Source organism: Ictidomys tridecemlineatus, chromosome 11, assembly GCF_052094955.1.
Source record: "Ictidomys tridecemlineatus isolate mIctTri1 chromosome 11, mIctTri1.hap1, whole genome shotgun sequence".
Taxonomy (NCBI): Eukaryota; Metazoa; Chordata; class Mammalia; order Rodentia; family Sciuridae; genus Ictidomys; species Ictidomys tridecemlineatus.
The window spans coordinates 22,402,583-22,423,334 of NC_135487.1; the positions used below are offsets into that span (position 1 = coordinate 22,402,583).

Below are 20,752 nucleotides of genomic sequence, written 5' to 3' on the forward strand. Positions count from 1 at the left end.
TTTGATGTTACTCATAGTTTATAAATCACTTTCTTGTACATTGTTTAATCTTCACAGCAGTGTTGAGACTTGTATCATCTTGATAGTAAAAGGCAACTTAAGATCAAACAGGTTGTATTTTAACATAGTGAACTGCTTTTGAAAATGGTGGCTTGACTGTAATCCCCAGCCCCTCAGGAGGTGAGGCAGAAGGATTAAGAATTCAAGGCCCCAGCAACTGGCTGACGTTCTTAAAATTTTTTCCTTTTAGGAACCTATTAAAGTTTATTTTTATCTTTGTAAAGGCTTAAAGGACATTAAGGATTTATCTGTACTTCCTTCATAAATTGTTTATCAGACTTCAGGTTTTAAAGATTATTTCAATACTGAAACCAAATTCAATATTTGTATGAGGAAAAATTGTGTGTGTAGATTTTTTTTTTTAATGTAATGCTGGGGCCTTGCATGGCAGCACATACCTATAAAACCCAGAGGCTAGGAGGCTGAGGGGTAGAAGGAGCAAGTTCAAGAGTTGGCCTCAGCAATTTAGCAAGGTTCTAAGCAACTTGGACCCTGTCTTAAAATAAAAAGGGTAGTTCTGGGGATCAAACCCAGGGCCTTGTACATGTTAGGTAAGTGCTATACCTCTTAGCTACATCTCCAGCCTTGTTCAAAAGTTCTAAGTTGGGCCAGCTGTGGTGGCACATGCCTGTAATGTAGATACTCAGAAGATCCCAAGTTTAAAGCCAGCCTGAGAACTTAGCAAGATCCTGTCTTAAAAGATCTTTAAGAAAAAGTAGGAGCTGGTCCTACTTTAACTCAGGTTAAGCACCCCTGGGTTTGATCCAGAGTAATGGAAAAAAAGTTCTAAGTTGGAAAATGTGATACTATGCCTAGGAGGAGTCCCTTCAGCCCTCAAGATAAGTGTCCACTTCCTTTTCTGCCAAGAACAGTCTGAGGTGCATTCTGTAAATTGTCCCTGCCTCAGATTAATGCCTGGAAAGGCAGTAAGGCAAATGTCAAGCAAATAAGTCTTTGGCTTAGCTGGTAACTGGCTTGGAACCTTAAAGCTCTGGGGGAGGGAAAGGGTGTTGACATGGAAAGGTATATTGTAAAGGGGCAGACTGAAGAATACTAAATAGGAATCCAGTTGGGGCACATGCTATGATTAGAGGGATCTAAATAAACTGTTCTGAGACAGCCTTGGATACTGCACCTACGGTACATGAATCTTCATTTGATGATTTTGCTGAATCTCAGCTTTTGTCAGCACTATCAAAGGCTATTTCTTTTAGTACCCCACCATGCCTGGGCACAACTCTAAAAAGATGCAACCTTACCAACCAAGTGTCATCTGAAGGGAGCCATTTTTATACTGCTGCCCTGATTTACCTAGCAGATCTATTGGTGAGACAGAAATATGTGGTTGTGAAAGCAGTCTGTACCATCAGAAATTAGCTCTGGAACAGCCTCACTGAAATGAATCCATATAGTGGCAGTGAGGACTGTCTTCAGTTTTAATCCTATGTAGTATGCTGCTAGCTGGGCATGGTGGTGCATACCTGTAATCCCAGCAAAGGGGAGCTGAGGTAGAATGCAAGTTCAAGGCCAGCCTCAGCAAATTAGTGAGAGAACCCTGTCCAAAATTAAATAAAAATTGTTTTATCTCAAAATCCTAAAGCTTTCCATTTTATTTAGGGGCATTCAGACCCTTTGGTTTGAACCTACATTACTTTTTTGGGGGGGAGGGGTGGGTATAAATTACCAAAGGGCTTAGATTTTGTAATCCTCTTGCCCCAGCCTCCAACATAGCTGGGTGTGGTGGGGCACACCTGTAATCTGGATCCATTCTTCCATGAGAATATTTTTCTCTCACCTTGAGCTGTCCAATAGGAAGCCACTAATATGTGGTTGAGTATTTGAAATATAGCTAGTCTGAATTGAGCTGTGCTATGGATGTAAATAAAACATAGTTCTAAGAATAATAGTAAAATATTTGTTGAAGTAAGTACATTTTTATGTTGGATTAATTTCATCTTTTTTCAGAGTAGGGGGGATACTGGGGATTGAACCCCAAGGGCGTTTTGTTACTGAGTTGCATTCTAGCCCCCCCCCCTTTTTTGGTTCCAGGAGTGCTTTACCACTGAGCCACATCCTCAGCCCTTTTTTTATATTTTAGAGACAGGGTCTTGCTGAGTTGCTTAGGACCTCGCTAAATTGCTCAGGCTGGCTTTGAATCCAAGTTTCTCCTGCACCACTGGGATTACAGGTATGCATCCCCTCACCTGGTTATACCCTACTGCCTTTTTTATTTTTTAGTTTGAGACAGGATCTTTTCATATGAGTTGCTGAGTCTTGCCCCGAACTTATTATTTTGCCTCAACCTCCCATGTTGCTGAGATTGAATGTGTGAGCCACCATATTTGGCTTCACATGTTTCTTACATTTTTAATGTGGCCATTAGAAAAAATGACACTATAGTTTGCATGTCAATTAAGTTGGTAATGCCTTTGCTCCTTCCTACTTAACACCAAGGCAGCTCGACTCATTCTCTGCCTTCCCCAGCCTACACTTTACCCATTATCTGAGGATTAGTACGTGTCTATAGTAGCCCCCAAACCAAATCTGACAAAGGTGTACTTTTGGCAGTATTCCTAATAGTTTCTACGTAGGTACTTACTCTATTTCAGGAGAGGGGCATGGATAGAACAATGGTAACATGTAATAGGTGCTTTGAAAACAAGAAGGGCAGGGCTGGGGATGTGGCTCAATTGGTAACACACTTGCCTAGCATGCATGAGGCACTGGGTTCGTTTCTCGGCACCACATAAAATATTGTGTCCACCTAAAATTAAAAAAAATATGTTTTTAAAAAAAGGGCATCTGTTGCACAATAAGAATTATTAGGGGACTGAGATTATGGCTCAGCGGTAGAGCTCTTGCCTATCACGGGCAGGGCCTGGGTTTGATCCTCAGCCCCACATAAAAATAAAGGTATTGGGTTGGGATTGTGGCTCATTGGCAGAGCACTTGCCTACCATGTGTGAGTCACTGGGTTCGATTCTTAGCACCACATATAACCAAATAAAACAAAGGTCCATTAACAATTAATAAATAAAATGAAGGTATTGTGGGGCTGGGGTTGTGGCTCAAGTGGTAGCGCGCTGGCCTGGCATGTGCGAGGTATTGGTTTCAATCCTCAGCACCACATAAAAATAAAGATATTGTGTCCACCTAAAACAACAAAAAAAAATTTTTTAAATAAATATTTAAAAAATAATTATTGGGGAGGGCTTGAGGCTGTAGCTCAATGGCAGAGTGCTTGCCTTGTACATGTGAGGCACTGGGTTTGATCTTCAACACCACATAAAAGCAAATTAAAGGCATGCTGTCCATCTACAACTACAAATAAAAAAATATTAGGGAAAACGGGACGAATCAGACAAGGGCTTAAAGAAGAGTAAGAATTGGGTAACAGGGGCTGGCATGTGTGAAGCACTGGGTTTGATCTCGGCACTACATATAAAAAGTAAATAAGGATCCCCAAAAGAATTAGGTAATGAATAGGCTAAGGCAGGAGGATTGCAAGTTTGATGTCAGCCTCACAAGTTGGCAAGACCCTGACTCAAAATTGAAAAAGAAAAGCCAGGGGATATAGCCCAGTGTTCAATCCCTTGTACCACTACCACCAAAAAAAAAAAAAAAAAAAGGTACCAGACATGAAATTGTGGGAAATGTGGTATCTCACTGGAATTGCAGGTGATTTAGGGATGGCTAAAACACAAGTTGGTTGTGAGAGGGTGAAAGAAAATGTGGCCGTGGCTTTTAGCATCTGCCCCCTTATTACATTGCCTTTTTTTTTTTTTTTTTTTGGTAACCCATTTGTAACTCCCAAATCTGATTGTAGGTTCTTATGTCTTACCACATCTAGTGCCCTACATTTGTTGGTATGAAATATGCCGATGGTAAATATATTCCATATTAAAGCAGTGATTAAACTAAAAACTTATCATCCTCAGCAAATCTCTCATCCCACCTACTGCAAGCTGTCACCAAATCCTACCAGTTTGACCTCAAAAACCTCCATATTCTCTCATAAGATCTAAGTGGTCTTTCCACACTCTCAACTTACCATCCAAAGTGCTGCCTCAGGAGTGCATATAGCTGTGCAAGAGCTTTGTAGATACTAACTTATTAGCTCACTCCTTGCAACCTTGTGATTTGATAGATTAATCCCATTTTATATGTGAGGAGGCTGAACCACAGAGCTTAAGCATCTAGTTTCCCAGTTAGTTATTGAGCCAGGATTTGCTGTTAACTTAAGAGTTCATACTCCTGCAACTCCATTTTTGTCATTCAGAGATGGCAGGCTCTTTCTAGAAAAACTGTTGGTGGAAGGCCAGGCAGAAGCCAAACAAGTGCCCTTGCTACTCTTTCACCTATTGTGTATAAAATAAAGTGCTGGGGGAGTAGCTCAATGATAAGAGTGCTTACCTAAATTTGTAAAATTTGTTTTTCGAAAGGGTCTGCCTTCAGAGAAAATCTTTTTTTACACTCTGGTCCCAGTCTGCCTCCCTAGCTTCATGCCTACTACTTGATTTCTTTGTGATTCAGCCACACTGAGCTCACTTCCCAAAACGAAATGTCCTTTTGCATCTCTTTGCTTTTGTATGAACTGTTCCCTCTGTCTAGAATACCATTCCCTACCTTCTCAATGACTTCAAGGCACAGCTCTGAAGAATTCATTGTGTGGACTTGGGCCAAATTGCTCAGGGTTACATCCTCACTGCATCACTCACAAGCTGAATAACCCTGGACAAAGGACTTCAGTGTCCCCTCCATTTTATAATTTTCCAAATACTTCACATCTCCCTAATAGAGGTATATGTGAATGATTGGCTATTACTAATCCTCTGTAAAATTTCTCCTTTTTTCCACAGGCAGGAGTAAGCATACCTGTTGTCATTGATAAAGTGCTTTATTCCTATAACAGTTAACACTGTTTGTCACATTGAAATGTATCATTTCATTGATTTCACTAAGATTTTCACTTTTTTTTTTTCTTCTGGTACTGATGATGGAACTCAAAGGCACTTTTACCACTGAGCAACATTCCCTGCTCTTTTTTTTTTTTTTTTTCATTTTGCGATGATCTTATTAAGTTTCCCAGGTTGGACTTGATTTTGCCATCCTCCTGCCTCAGCCTTCCAAAACTTTAGGATTTCAGGAAAGTGCTTCCAAGACTTTCACATTTTAACATCTTGAAATTAATGCTTAGGTTTTATGAAATGTATTACTTTTAAAATCTGGTATCCCTCATGAACTGCAAATTCTAAGAGCACAGTCTAAGAATTAAAGGGGCACCCTTGAAAAGTAATCAGATGAAAATAGGAAAAACTTTGACAAATACATTTTAGAAAGCCATTTCAAAAAGAAGAATTAGGTCCTTCAAACCCTGATTCCTGTTTAACTTATGGTATAATTGATAGCAGAAACTCACATCAAGGGTGTGTGTCATTTAACTCTCCTTAGAAAGCTGAACAGATCATGAGATGTGAAACAAACCCAGTAAAGTGCTGGAAATCACTGGGGAAAATAACTGGTGCTATGTCAAAAAACTAAAGCAGAAAATTCCCATTTTATGGCATCACCATCTTAGTTATCCTTGCTTGAAATTTTAGCCTCCTCTTTGACGTCTCATCAAATCACCAAGTTTATTTGGCAATTGTTATTTATTGGTACTGAGGATTGAATTCAAGGGTGCTCTACACTGAGCCACACCCCCAGTCCTTTTTATTTTGTAACAGAGTCACACTAAATTGCCCAGTTTGGCCTAAAACTTGTGATCTTCCTGCTTCAGCCACCAAATCACTGGGATTGGTGGGATTACAGGTGCCTAGCTATAATTGTTCTGGAAACCCCCTTTTAGTCCCACCACCATTGCACCATTGGTTATAATCTCACCTAGAATAGCTTCCTTTTTTTGGTACTGGGAATTGAACTCAGGGAAATACTCTACCACTGAGCCCCATCCTCACCCCTACTTTGTATTTTATTTAGAGAGAGGGTTTCACTGAGTTACTTAGTGCCTCACCACTGGGATTACAGCTAGCTTTTTTAAGACTTTATTATTATTTGTGTGTGTGTGTGTGTGTGTGTGTGTGTGTTGCTGAGGATTGAACCCAGGGCCTTCTGCATGCAAGGCAAGCACTCTACCAACTAAGCTAGATCCCCAGCCCTACAATAACTTCTTAAGTAGCCTCCTTTGACCTTGGTCTGGCCCATTTTCACACTACCACCAGTACTTTCTAATAGTAGAGAATGATATATGTTACTCCTAATTAAAAGCCTTTAATTAAAAAATAAATAAAAGTCTTTAATTATGCAACTAGCTACTGAATAAAATCCAGATGATTAGTTTGGGTTTCAGAGTCCTGTACCAGCAGTTTGGGAGGCTGAGGCAGGAGGATAGCAAGTTTGAGGCCTGTATCAAAAAAAGAGGACGGGGAGCTGGAGTTGTGACTCAGCGGTAGAGCACTTGCCTGGCATATGTGAGACCCTGGGTTCAATCCTCAGCACTGCATATAAATAAATAAATGATCCATTTACAACTAAAAAAAAAAAAGAACTGGGGATATAATTTGGTGGTAGAGCCCCCCTGGGTTCAAACCCCAGTACCATAAAATTTTTTTAAATAAACTTCAAGGTACTCCAACCCAACCTACCTTCACAATTCACCTTAACAAGGGCTTTTCACCTTTTTTTTTTTTTAAAGAGAGAGAGAGAGAGGAGAGAGAGAGAGAGAGAATTTTCAATATTTATTTTTTTTTTTTACTTTTCGGCGGACACAACATCTTTGTTGGTATGTGGTGCTGAGGATCGAACCCAGGCCACACGCATGCCAGGCGAGCGCGCTACCGCTTGAGCCACATCTCCAGCCCCAGCTTTTCACCTTTTACCTGCAGCCAAGATACTATATTTTGGATATTTAGGGTTAGATAAAATGTTAAAACTTCCAGGCTCAGTGATTTATGCCTGTAATCCCAGCAACTCAAAAGACTGAGTTAGGAAGATCACAAGATCAAGGCAAGAATGGACAACCTCAAGAGACTATGTCTCAAAAAAGGACCCCTGTAATCCCAGCAGCTCAGGAGGCTGAGGCAGGAGGATCGCCAAGTTCAAAGCCAGCCTCAGCAAAAGCAAGGCACTAAGCAAGTCAGTGAGACCTTGTCTCTAATAAAACACCTAAAAAAAAAAAAAAAAAAAAAAAAAAGGTCTGGGGATGTGGCTCAGTGGTAAAGTGTCCCTAAGTTCAACCCCCAGTAGCCCCCTGCCTTTTACCTCCAAAAAGTGTGTGTATGTATTTGTACACACACACACACACACACACATTTTTAAACTTCTTTCACCTAATTTTCTTTTTTAATATAGTTACTGGAAATTTCAAATATATATGTGATTTATATTAGATTTCCACTGGACAACACAGGTCTAAATTCTTCCTACAATTCATAGCTCAAATTCCACCTTTTTCCATGATGAGTTCTCTGATTTAACCCTGTAGCTAAAAATATCCCATAGCCCTCTTACTTGCACATCTCTTATATCCATTACTTTTTACCCTGAGTTACAATTATTAACATAATATCTACTTGAGTTTTAGTTGTTAAGGACAGTACTTAATAAAGTACTGAATAAATAATTGCCCTTTCACTAGCATTGTGAACCAATAAAAAAATCAACTTCTCTCTCTCCCCCTCTGTCCTCCTCCCTCCCTCTCCCCCTCTCTCCCCCTCTTTCTTTCTCTCCTCACCCTCTTCCCACCCCCCTTCCTTAAAAAAAAAAATCAATGTGGATATTGGGTGAGTGAGTGAGTGTTTGATGAATAATTTTAAAACATCCATCTGGGTACAGTGACACACATCTATAATCCCAGCGACCGGGGGAGACTGAGGCAGGAGGATTGCAAGTTTGAGGTGAGCCTCAGCAACTTAGTAAACTCTGTCTCAAAAATAAGGGCTGGGGATGTAGCTCAATGGTAAATCACTCCGGTTCAAACCCTAGTACCCCACCCCCCACAAAGAAAGGAATATACCCATGCATGACCAAACCCCATTGTTTTCATAATACAGACACAGAAACCTGGACAAAATATTTAATCAAGTGAGTGCAGCCATTTTTAATAGAGGACATGTTCCCTTAAGGATACACCAAAATCTCCAGGAAGGCATAAAGTGTTTGGCTTTGGTTTGGCAGTCTGGGGGTTGAACCCAGGACCTCACACATAGGCAAAGTGTTCTGCCACTGAAATGTATCATCGTTCTTTTCATTTATTTTGAGCCAGTTGCAATGGCACACACCTGTAATCCCAGCAACTTGGGAGGCTGAGGCAGGAGGGTCACAAGTTCAAAACTAGCCTCAGCAAAAGTGAGGCACAAAGCAACACAGTGAGACCCTGTCTCTAAATAAAATACAAAATAGGGGCTGGGTATGTGGCTCAGTGGTACAACAGTCTTGAGTTCAATCCTCAGTACCTTAAAAAAATAATAATAACTTTATTTTGAGACAGGGTCTCCCTAAATGGCTCAGGTCTCCCTGGAACATGTGGTTCTCCTGCCTCAGCCTCTAGAATCACTGGGTTTGTATGGAGGCATATACCTGGCATAAAGTTTATTCAAAGAAGTGCATATTTCAAGAGACAAAAATACTGCTCTGATTGGAAAATTGAGATTACTGGTGAAATAAAATTTGATGTAATTTTCTATAAACTATATAATAAAATGTTGTTAAATATGAAAAAAAATACTGCTCTGAAAGACCCCATACAGCCAGCCACAGTGTCACATGTCTATAATCCTAACAGTGACTTGGGAGGTTGTGACAGAGGAATCACAAGTTCAATGCTATCTGCAGCAATTTAGCAAGACCCTATCTCAAAATTAACAAAAATGACTTGGGGCTGTTTCTCCCTCTGGAGTTGGCCCACATTCTCCCTTGAATGTATATTCCTTGCTTTACCCAAAACCACCTCACAGCCCATATTTACCCTAGAAGTACCCTCTGCTTTCCTAAATAAACCTCTAAGTTGTAATGTGGTGATGCATGCCTATAATTGTAGCAACTCAGGAGGAGGATAACAAGTTTGAGGCAAGCCTCAGCAATTTAGTAAGGCCCTAAGCAACTTAGTGAGACCCTGTCTCAAGTTAGAACTGGATTAGAATGGCTCATATTAAATCAGAAATAACTTGAATACAAGGGAGATGGTGACACGCACAGAAAAGGAAAACAAGGAATAGAGATTTATAGATTTCATCCCAGTCTATAGACTGAACAAAACAACTACAACTGACCAACAATAACTCAGTGATAAAGCATTCCTACCCCTGGATTAAATTCCCAGTACAATTTTTTTTTAATAAAAAGTTTCTTGTTTATGTCTTTGGGGGAAAAAAAGCAGGGGAGGGGAGAACTGGGAATGTAGTTCAGGAGTAAAGCATCCCTGCATGGGTTCAATCCCCAGTACCAAAAGAAAAATTGCGAAAGCCCCACACAGCTGGGCACAGTTGCAGATCCCTATAATCCCAGCTATTTGGGAAGATCAGGCAGGTGAATGCCAAATTAGAAGCCAGCCTGAGAAATTCAGCAAGACCTTGCCTCTTCAAAATAAATACAAAGTCCCACAACAAAGTCTCATAGTGCTCAGCAACACCTAACTCAACATTTACCTGATGTGTCCTGAGCCCTGAGTAGCAGACAATGTAGAGGTAAGTTAAACACCACCGCTACCTTCCCAAAGCCCACAGTCTATGGGAAAGGCAGACGTAATTGTTTATTCACTTAGTATTTATATTCCACTGTTCTAAAAAGGGATTAGAACTGGCTCACACTTAATCAGAAATAACTTGAATACGAGGGAGACGATGACATGCACAAAAAAGGAAAAAAAGGAATAGAGATTTATAGATTTCATCCCAGTCTAAAGACTGAACAGCTTTAAGGTAGAGGTTGGATGGATGGGACTTAAGGGTGGAGAAGAGGGATGAATTCATTTCATCTGGCCGCATTCCCTCCAGCTCTCCACATACCCAAGTGTGACTCACTCACTATTCAGTTAGAATTAGAAACAGATACCTAGGAAGGAGCACTGAAATACTTGGGGTTGGGTTGGGTTGGTTCAAATACAGCATCAGTCTCCTCTTCTAAAAGATGAGAATGCTTGTAGTATTAATGTAAAGATCAAATGAGACAGTTGGTGTGAAAATGCTGTGTGAACTAAAAGAGAGCAAGTAATTTCAGCTCCTAACACAGGCCTGACTGAAGGAGGTGAATGAAGAATGGAGTCAAGACATGAGTGAATGGCCCCAGAGAATGCATTGTTCTTCCTACACAGGATAGTATCCTCCAAGCCCAAAGACATTAGATTCTGACCACCCTCTCCTTCCTGGTAGAAGACCTCTCTTTCACAACCAGTGGGCCTACCTTGTACTGCTGCACTTCTTCATCTCGTTTTTGCCTCACAAGTGTGATCTGGTCCTCCAGGTTCCTGTTTTGCAGGTGGAGCTGCCGGGCCTCTGCTTGCAGGGGTCTCAGAGCCTCCTTCATCTCCTGGATCTCAGCCTGGGTTTTCTGTAGAGCTTTGGTCCCTGCTTCTTTCCTCTCCAGGAGCCGCAGCAGCTGAGGTTCATACTCCTCCTCCAGGCCCTGGCGGTTCTCTGCCATGAGATTTTCAAACTGGGCAGACAGCCGGCGGCTTTCTTGGATAAAGTGCCCATCCCTTTGGTTTGGAGGTGCTTCTAGTTGTTGCCTTAACTGCTCCTTCTGCTTCTGATAGGCATCCCGGAGTTGGGCCAGTTCCTCCGAGAGCTGGGCTGCCCTAGTAGTTAGCACTTCCCGGAAATCAGCAAACTGAGCCACATCCTGCTGGCGGCACTCCAGCTGGTACTGGTAGGCCACACATTCCTTGGTCACCTTGAACAACTTCTGTTTGACCAGCCGGATCTCCTCCCTGAGCCCATCCCTCTCCAGCTCTGCCTGGGCATGCAGCTTGTAGGCAGCCTGGATGTCCTGATGGACTTGCTGTACCTCCTGCAGAGCTGGTTCCCGGAGCAGCACAAGTTCATGGATGAGCTGATCCCGCTCCTCTTCCAGCTGGGCCACTGCTTGCACACACTGCTGGAAACGGCCCTCTAGCAGTTCCAGGTCTGCCATGCTTAGGTTGTCCTCTGTGCTGGGGCTTAACCCTGCTCTGAGGCTCTCCTCAGGGCAACATTTCTCTTCTTTTGCCACCATCTCTCCATCACAAACAATCAGGCCTGGGCTGGGACTCTTTGCTGGCTCTGCAGTCTGCTCCACAAACTGTATCTCATCTGGCTTCACAGTCTCTTCCACATATTCTTCTGGACTTGCAAGCTCTTCCACATACAGTGCCTCCTCTGGCTGCCTGGGCTCCTCAATATAAAGTGTCTCCTCTGGCTTCTCTGTCTCTTCTACGTAGAGTGGTGTCTCTTCAAAGTCTCCTGTGTCATCAAGGTAAAGAATGTCTTCTAGGTTCACAGTTCCCTCCGAAGATAGTGTAACTTCTGGGTTCACAAAGAAGTAACTTCTAGACTCATTCCAGGATTCAGGATTCTCTTCTTGAAGAGGAGAATTGGACTCTGCTCTTGTTTCTCTGCAAAATAAATTATTTAAAGTGAAAGGGGAGCTGTAGTTATAGCTCAATGGTAGAGTGCTTGCCTAGAACGTGTGAGACACTAGGTTTGATCCTCAGCACCACATAAAAATAAATAAAATAAAGGTATTGTGACTATCTACAACTAAAAAATATTTTTTAAATAAATAAATAAAAATAAAGTGAGGGCTGGGGATATAGTCAGTTGGTAGAGTGCTTGCCTCGCATGCACAAGGCCCTGCATTTAATCCCCAGTACCACAAATAAATTAATTAATAAAGTGAAAGGGTTCCAACTATGGTAGGATGGTTTTTGACAGAACCATCAGCCACAGGTCAATTTTTTAATGTTTTTATTAGTGCATTATAATATACATAGTAGTGGGATTCATTTTGACATTATCATACATGCATGAAATATAATTTGCTCCATTTGAGTCCCCAGTGCTTCCTCTTTCTCTCCCCTCCTCCCTCTCCCTATTCCCCTTCCTTTACTGGTCTTCCTTGTTTTTATTTTTTGTTCTTTTAATTGCTGCTTTATAGATATACATAAAGATGAAATTCACTGTGGTACATTCATATATATACAGTAGAAGACAGGAAATAATGGAGATCAGAGGCAAAATTAATAAAATTGAGAATAAAAAAATAATACAAAGAATCAGTGCAACAAAGGGTTAGTTCTGTGAAACAATAAATTCCCTTATCTGGTCCCTTCCCTCTATTGATCTACCCCCTCCACACACAGGGTCCATTGTTTTGATCCCCTCATAGCACCCCCTCAAAGTCACTATCTCATCTCTGTTTACATAATTTAAAGGAGAGGAAACTCACACTTGAGCCTCTACTATAATTGATACTAAGATTGATAAATCCTTAGCCAAACTAACCAAAAGAGAGAAGACTCAAATCAACAAATTAGAGATGAAAAAGGGAGATATCACCACAGACACTTCTGTAATCCAGAAGATCATTAGAAATCATTTTGAAAATTTATATGCCAATAAATTGGAAAATCTATAAGACATTGACAAATCTTTAGACAAATATGAGCTGCTCAAATTGAATCAGGAAAATAGAGAAAACCTAAACAGATCAATATCAAATGAGATTGGAGCAGCAATTAAAAGTTGTGGCTCAGAGGTAGAGCACTCACCTACATGCATGAGGCACTGAGTTTGATCCTCAGCGCCACATAAAAATAAAATAAAGATATTGGGTTCACCTGTAACTTAAAAAAAAAAAAAAAAAAGTCTTCCAGGGCTGGGGCTGGTACAGCACCTGCCTAGCATGTGTGAGGCACTGGATTTGATCCTCAGCACCACATATAAAAATAAATCAATCAAATAAAGCTGTGTATCTATATACAAGTAAAAAAAATATTTGAAAACAAAGTCTTTGGGCTGGGGATGTGGCTCAAGCGGTAGCACGCTCGCCTGGCATGCGTGCGGCCCGGGTTCGATCCTCAGCACCACATACAAACAAAGATGTTGTGTCCACTGAAAACTAAAAAAATAAATACTAAAAAAAAAAAAAAATTTAAAAAAAACAAAACAAAGTCTTCCAACAAAGAGAAGCCCAGGACAAGATGGATTCTCAGCTGAGATCTACTAGATTTTTAAAAATATATATATTGTTTTAGTTGCAGATGGACACAATACATTTATTTTTTATAAATATTTATTTCTTAGGTGTAGATGGACTAAACACAATGCCTTTATTTTTATGTGGTGCTGAGGATCGAACCCGGATCCCGCCGGTGCTAGGCAAGCACTCTACTGCTGAGCCACAATCCCAGCCCCACAATACATTTATTTTATTTATTTATGTGGTGCTAAGGATGAAACCCAGTGCCTCACACCTGCTAGGCAAGTGCTTTACCACTGAGCCACAGCCCCAACCCTGAGATCTACCAGATTTTTAAAGAAGAACTAACACTAGTCTTCCTCAAAGTACTCGGAAATAAAAAAGGAGAGCATAGTCCTAAAAACAAGTATGAAGCCAGTATAATCCAGGTATTAAAACCAGACAAAGTTGGGCTGGGGATGTGGCTCAAGCGGTAGCGCGCTCGCCTGGCATGCGTGCGGCCCGGGTTCGATCCTCAGCACCACATACCAACAAAGATGTTGTGTCCGCCGAGTACTAAAAAATAAATATTAAAAAAAAAATCTCTCTCTCTCACTCTCTCTAAAAGAAAATAATAATAAAAAAAAAGCCAGACAAAGTTGCATCAAGGAAAGAAAACTAAAGACCAATATTCCTGATAGAATAACACAGAAACCAAAGACATAGACTCCAGCAGATTCTCAAATCAAGGCTCCTTTTCCTGTATTGATCTGGTGCCTATGCACACACAGTCCATTGTTTGATTCCCTAAAAGCACCCCCTCAAAGTCACTGTCTCATCTGTTTACATAATTTCAAGGATAAGAAACTTACACCTGAGCCTCTACTATGTGCTTCATAGTAGAGTAAAATTCTAATGTTGAAGTAGAAACTTCTTTCTTGCAATACTTGCTTGCTGGACTTGATTCTCCCTTTAGAATCAGACAATTCTGCTTTTCCATGTATGTTCTTTGAACACTTAAAGATAACTAACTCAGAGGCTAGGGAGATAGCCCAGTGGTCAAGCATATACTTGGTATGCGAAAAGCCCCATAGGTTCAATCCCTAACACCAAAAAATAAAAAGATAACTAATTTACCTTTCAATTACTGCATACATGCCAAAGTTTCCTCTGTCCTCCTTATTTGAATCACTTCCTCTGACCAGGCTCCATATTGTCACTATCCCTTGAGGATGAGTATTAAAATCAGTAGGTGTGGCCGGATACGGTGGCACTCACCTGTAATCCCAGTGGTTTGGGAGGCTGAGGTAGGAGGATTGGGAGTTCCAAGCTAGCCTCAGCAACTTAGACCCTAAACAACTAAGAAAGACCCCTGTCTCTAAATAAAATATTTTAAAAAGGATTGGGGATGCAGTTTAGTGGTTGAGCGTCCCTGGATTCCATCCCCTATACAAAAAAAAAAAAAAAAACAGAAGTCCATAGACACTAAAATCCTATTGAGGCAGCCAAGATTTCCTTAGAATATAGGGCAGCTCCATCATATTCTCCCTGTCCCCACCTCTGGTACTGGGGATTGAACCCAGGGTGTTTCACCACTGAGTTACATCCCCAACACTTTTTATTTTTAGACAGGGTCTTGCTAAATTGATAGGCTGGCTGTGAATTTGCAATCCTCCTGCCTCAGCTGCCCTACTTGCTGGGATTACAGGCATGTGCCACCACACTCAGCTGTACCAACCTTCTAATGGCTTCTTCCCTGTCCTCACCCAATGTATTCTCTACAGGGCCACAGTTCACTTGCTACACCCCAATATTGTTCCACTTCACAATTTCATATGGCTCCAACTTACCTTTTTTAGCCTCAGCTCACTTACTCCTGCAACCCACCCCATGCCTGACAACCCAGAACATGTGTTAACTTTTCACACTTCCCACTCTGAGCCCACAATGACTGAAGGATCCAATGGCTGAGAAATGCAGCTTCTCAAACACCACCTGCCTAGAGAACAGCCCTGTACTACACAGAAAGGTCAAGCTCCTGGCGCCAGTAAGACACACCTGCTCAGTCAGCCAGGCCCACTCTGCTACTCAACAGAGACCTGCTTTCCCAGCCAATGGCCCTCCCATCAAGCTCCTGCTGAGGCCTCCATCTTGGAATGATTTAACCACATTCAAGGCATTTTACATGAGTACTTTCTTTAAAAACAAATAAACAAACAAAAAAACATTTTTTTAGTTGTAGGTGGACATAATATCTTTTTTTAAACATTTATTTTTTTTTTAGTTTTTAGGTGGACATAATATCTCTATTTTACATTTATGTGGTACTGAGGATTGAACCCAGTGCCTCATGCATGGTAGGCAAGCGCTTTACCACTGAGCCACAATCCCAGGCCTGGACATAATATCTTTATTATTTGATTTTTATGTGGTGCTGAGGATTGAACCCAGTGCCTCACGCATACTAGGAAAGCGCTGTACCTCTGAGCCACAACCTTAGCCCCATGGATACTTTCTTATAGAATATTCCTCTATTATCCCCATTGTATAGATGAAGAAGCTGAAGCACAAAGAAAATGAGGAACTCACTGGAAGTTCCACAACTCATACAAGTGGCAGACAGGCCTAAAGAAGGCCACAGCACTTACTACTCTCTGCCTAGCATAGCTGTGATGTCTGGAAGAAGTAAATGTGGCATGGCACATATAATAGAGCTTGGAACATAGTGGTCAAAAACTACTATCTTAGGGCTAGGGTGTGGCTAGAGTGCTTGCCTAGCAAGCATTGACACTCTGGGTTGTATTCCCAGCACCAAAAAGGAAAAAAAAAAAAAAAAAAAAAGCTTTCTATTTACTGAAATTTCTATTCATCTTTCAAGACTTGCTCAAACTCTTATCTTCTCTGGGAAGTTATTTCCCAAACAAGATCCACCTAGGTCCTCACAACACTGAATGCAGCTCATCTTACGTGCAGTTCTTTGCATTACAGAAGCTCATGTGTCTGTCTCACTGATAGTGAATTTCCTAAAAACAGTTATATTCTCCTTCCCAGGGTTGGGGTCCTTAAAAGGAAGGCAAGAAGAAATGACTGATCTTCAGAGAGGAAACTTACCCAAGGTCAAGTGGTAAAGCTGGAGTAGAACCCAGGCTTCCTGACTCTCAGGCCATGCTGTCACTCCACCCAGGGTACCAGATGCTGTGCTCACACAGCTGCCTCTACCAAGCAGGGCAAGAAGCACATTATGGGAGACTAAAGGGAGAGGGATGAGTTTGGCCAGGACCCCTGACCTCAGGCTTTCTTGAGCCCAGGCAGTCTGCTTCTACCACTCTATCCCTGTTCCCAGACGACTCCAGCAGCTCCCTAACACTGTCTGTTCCTCAGGGATTTGGCTGGGAGTGTGTGTGTGACACTGTGCAGGCAAGATTACATCTATTTGACTCTGTGTACACCTCTATGTGTACATAGCAGTACAGGCGATTGAACGTGATCCACATGAGGAATGTGACTGTGGAGGGATGTCAAGAGTATGTATTTGTACCTCCACCTTCTTGGTACACTGGAAAATCCCAGGGCTACAGCCTGAGGTGGAGCAAAAATACTCCCCACTCATTCCCAAATCCCTTGGCCACAGGTCCCTTTCCCTAACCAGTGGTAAGCTAACAATATGGCAGAGTAGCAGCTGTCCCTTCTAGTCCCTGCCCAGCCAGAACCCTCCTGCTGCTCCAGGGCAAATAGACCCTCCCCACCCCCATCCCAATTAGACAAGCGAGAACAAGCTGCCGACCAGACTTTTAACTTCAAATTGGCAAATGCCCAACCTTGCACCAAGTGGCTTCACCCAGCGAATTCACAACTGGTTGCCCCAGTTGACTTTCCCAGTTGACATTTGGAGTTGAGGAATGACAGAAAACGAGGATTGTCTTTGGATAGATGGGCAACTTGATTTTGAGCAGATTATAGCCCGAAAGGGTTAATTCTCACGCGCCCTTGGGAGGGGGAGGGGGATTATAAAAAAAAAAAAAAAAGCCACTGATCAAGGAAGGTCCGTTGACCCCGAGCCAGAGCTCCCCATCTCCCCTGGATGAGTGGCTCCGCCCCGTGCCCCACCCCGGCTGGACCACTACCCCCCGCCTGGTGAAGGGGCTGCGGGTGGGGAAAGGGAATACGTCCAACACCCCCTCCCCAAAGGGGAGGCGACACAAGCCTGGACTGTCCTACCTCGCGGCCTGGGCGGCGCCTTCCCCGCCGCGCCGGAGCTCCGGGCTGGCCATGGCTGCGCGACCCCAGGCTCAGCGGGCGCGTTATTAATAGCCGGCCCCGCCGGCCGCTGCTCAGGCGCCAGCGCCCGCCGCACTGCCAGCTGCAGCCGACACCGGATCCCTGCCGCCCCGGGCCGGGCGCGCCCACTTGGCCCAGGCTCCAGCCTGCGGGAGGAGGGAGCGGGCCGCGGCCCTGGGGGCGGGGAGAGGCCGCCCCTTCCCGGAGTGGCCGGTTGGGGTGGGATGGCGTGGGATAGGGATGAGGGGCGGCTAGTGGCCTTTCCAAAACCAGCCAGCCCCGAAATCTTCCTGAACCTTCCTTCTCTCCATCTTCCCTTCCTGGGGTCCGGGTTATAGGGGGAGTCAAGGGGAGGGCTCTACCATCCCAGGAGAGAACTTCTGCTGCCCCGCGGGGGGGGGGAGCAAGGTTTGGGGAAGGGGTGCTCAGAGGGACCCAGCACCCCCATCAGGTTTGTGTCTAGGAGTGTTGACGCCCTCAGAAACCAACCAGCGCAGAGGATTGGAGCGCAACCTCCTGCGAGTGCCCCGCAGCTGTCGTGAAGGGGTGGGGTAGGGTGCGGGCTGGGGGAGGAGGGTTAACGGCCACACCCCTTGCCTCTGGGGACAGCCCGGGGCTTAGGAGCCCTTGGCTGGGGTTAGAGAAGGACTGTGGGAGGACTGTCAAGGGGTTTAAGGCTATGGTTGAGCCTGTGTTTAACATCGCTTTCCGTCCTGGGGTATCCCAGTGTTCTCTGTCACCCCCACTCAGTTGGCTTCGGTTAACCTCGAGGGATATCATCTCCCCCCAAGTTCTTGTCCCATTAGTGTCAGAGTCAAACTTCAACACTGAACTCTTCCCCACCCCACCCCTCCCCAAGGAAAAAGCTGCTGCAGGGAACTGGTGACATAGCTCAGTTAGTAGAGTGCTTGCCTCCCGTGTACAAGACCCTGGGTTCAATCCCCAGCACCACACACACACACACACACACACACACACACACACACAAAGCTGCTGCGGGCCTTCCAGACCTGGGTCTCAATTACCAGAAGAACAATTACCAGGGCTTGGGGGAGGAAGGGGTTGCAAAATCATTCCATTGTATTGAATGAGTGTGGGCTTGGGCATTGTGATGAAGGTACCCACAGTGGTGGGGCCTGGATTTGTGTGTGGAATGCAAGATTGTGGGGGTTGTGTGCCCATATATGTGGATGTGTGACTATGATCACAGGATCAATGTGTGGCGATTATGTCTGTCCTCATGTGTTCTTTGTGGGCTGTGGGGGATGGGGAGCTGGCTGCAGTGACTGGGGTGTGCATATGGTCCTGTATGAGACTGTGATTGTGTCCCTGACTGGGGCTGATCTGTGTGATCTGTGTGATCGCAGTGGCGGCAGGGGGGTTGTACACAGAAGCAGATGTGTGGAGCGTCCTCTGTGACTGGGTATGTATGTGTTCATTCATCTGCTATCTGTATATTTATAGTTCTCTGTCTATGGTGAGGGGGTGGAAGATTAACACCCAGGGCAGTCCAATATACCCTTTTAAGGTATGCATGAGAAAAAGTCAGGTTTTGGAGGAGGCTGGCCATTTTCTGACTTACCCCTGAAATATTCCAGGGGAGGAGGTTGGCAACGCCTTAGTGGCTGGTTGTTTGACAGCTGCTGCCAGTCAGAGGGGAGCAAAGGAAGCAAGCTCAAGGCCTGCCAGCCGGGGTGCTGTTTGCTGTGGATGCTAGGCAACAGGTGGCAAGGGCAGCATTCAGAAGGGCTGCTGTCCCTTTCCCTTCAGCCCCTTGCCCAGGAGCTGGCCCTGGGCAGTCCCCCAAGACTGAATTCCTTAACTTCCCCCAACCTTCCCCTAAGCTTTTTTTTTGGGGGGGGGTGGGAGTACTGGGGATTGAATTCAGGGGCACTCAACCACTGAGCCACATCCCCAGCCCTATTTTGTATTTTATTTAGAGACAGGGTCTCACTGAGTTGCTTAGCACCTCACTTTTGCTGAAGCTGACTTTGAACTCATGATCCTCCTGCCTCAGCATCCCAAGCACTTGGGATTACAGGAGTGTACCTAAGCCTTTTTTAGACTAAAACACTGAATCCCCCTAGGGTTCCAGAAATCCCTTTCCCTCTGAGCGTTCCCTCTGCCTAGAATACCCTTTCCAGATCTTCACATCCCAGCTTCCACCCAGCTCATATGTCATCTCATCAAAAGCATGCAGCCTGTGATGTGTACCCATTGACTGTTTATCCCATCACCCTGTTTATTTTCTGTGCAGCCCTTCTCACAACCTGCAACAATATGGTTTATTTTCCATTCCTTCCTGACCTGCTTCCCCCACTAGAATGGAAACCCCAGGAGGACAAGGACTTTGTGTGTATTGTTTATTACTGTGGCTCCAGGGACTAGCACAAGGTCTAGCACGCAGTAGAAAAGTATGTTGTAAATGAAGGAAGGAAAGAAGAATGTTCTTATTCAGGCAACATTTGGATGCCTGTTGTATGCTAGGCATGAGCACCCAATACCAAGAAAGCCCTTGTCTACTCCAGAAGACAAACACATAAATATGCCCAGATTGTGTCCACCTAGGTAGGGTGAGGTATGTGAGATCATAGGTCAGATCAGTTGGCACACATTAGCTCTTGGTCTATTGAGCCTGTGTCAGCAAATGGCCTTATTTAGTCCAAGTCTGCAAGAAGCTCACTGTGTACAAGAGGCTAGAACCGTCTCCTGGGGAGACAAGCCTGTGCAGAGGGTGATGCCAGATCACTAGGCTGAATGATGTGTTGACAGGCACTGAAAACCAGGGAGGCCAGGGGTGGGAGAAATTAACTCCAGGACTATGACTGCCCTTGGACAGGGTAACCTGGGCCTGGAAGGAAGGGAAAGGGTGTTTCAGAGTCAGGCACAGATTGTGCTTTCAAAAACAAGTCATCCCCTGCACAAAGTCAAATCAGGGAAGAGGACAGCCAGGACTGGCTATTCCCTGCCTCCCCTCCATTCTTCATGCTTCTCTGCTGCCCTGTGGTGTCCTGGGGCTGACTCCAACTGACAGTTTCATGGCCCCTTGTCTTCTGGCTTCCGGTGGGGTTTGGCTAATAGGAGACACTGGCAGGAGACCAGAGGGAGGGGAAGACTATGATCAGGATATTTATTATGCCTCCCTCCCTGTCTCCCTCTGTGATGTTGGCAATTACTATACTCCTCTACCAGAAGCCACAACTTCTATTAGGTGACCTGTACCTATGAGTGTAGCTCTCACCAAGTTCACTAACAAGCCTCC

General features: G+C 44.0%; 1 protein-coding gene across 4 annotated transcripts in view; it reads right to left on the reverse strand.

Moving 5' to 3' along the window:
- Positions 1 to 18,011, reverse strand: part of Sync (syncoilin, intermediate filament protein) — a 25,309-nt gene extending 7,298 nt beyond the window's left edge. For all 4 annotated transcript variants that reach the window (XR_005735071.2, XM_021735177.3, XM_005317763.5 and 1 more), the window contains exons 1-2: positions 17,431 to 18,011; positions 10,459 to 11,647 (exon numbers count right to left, since the gene is read on the reverse strand). Coding sequence is in view for 3 of the 4 variants with exons in the window: in XM_021735177.3 (XP_021590852.1) it covers positions 10,459 to 11,647; positions 17,431 to 17,483 (1,242 nt within the window). In the remaining variant the exon portion in view is untranslated. The remainder of the gene's footprint in view (positions 1 to 10,458; positions 11,648 to 17,430) is intronic.
- Positions 18,012 to 20,752: the final 2,741 nt, after the last annotated feature.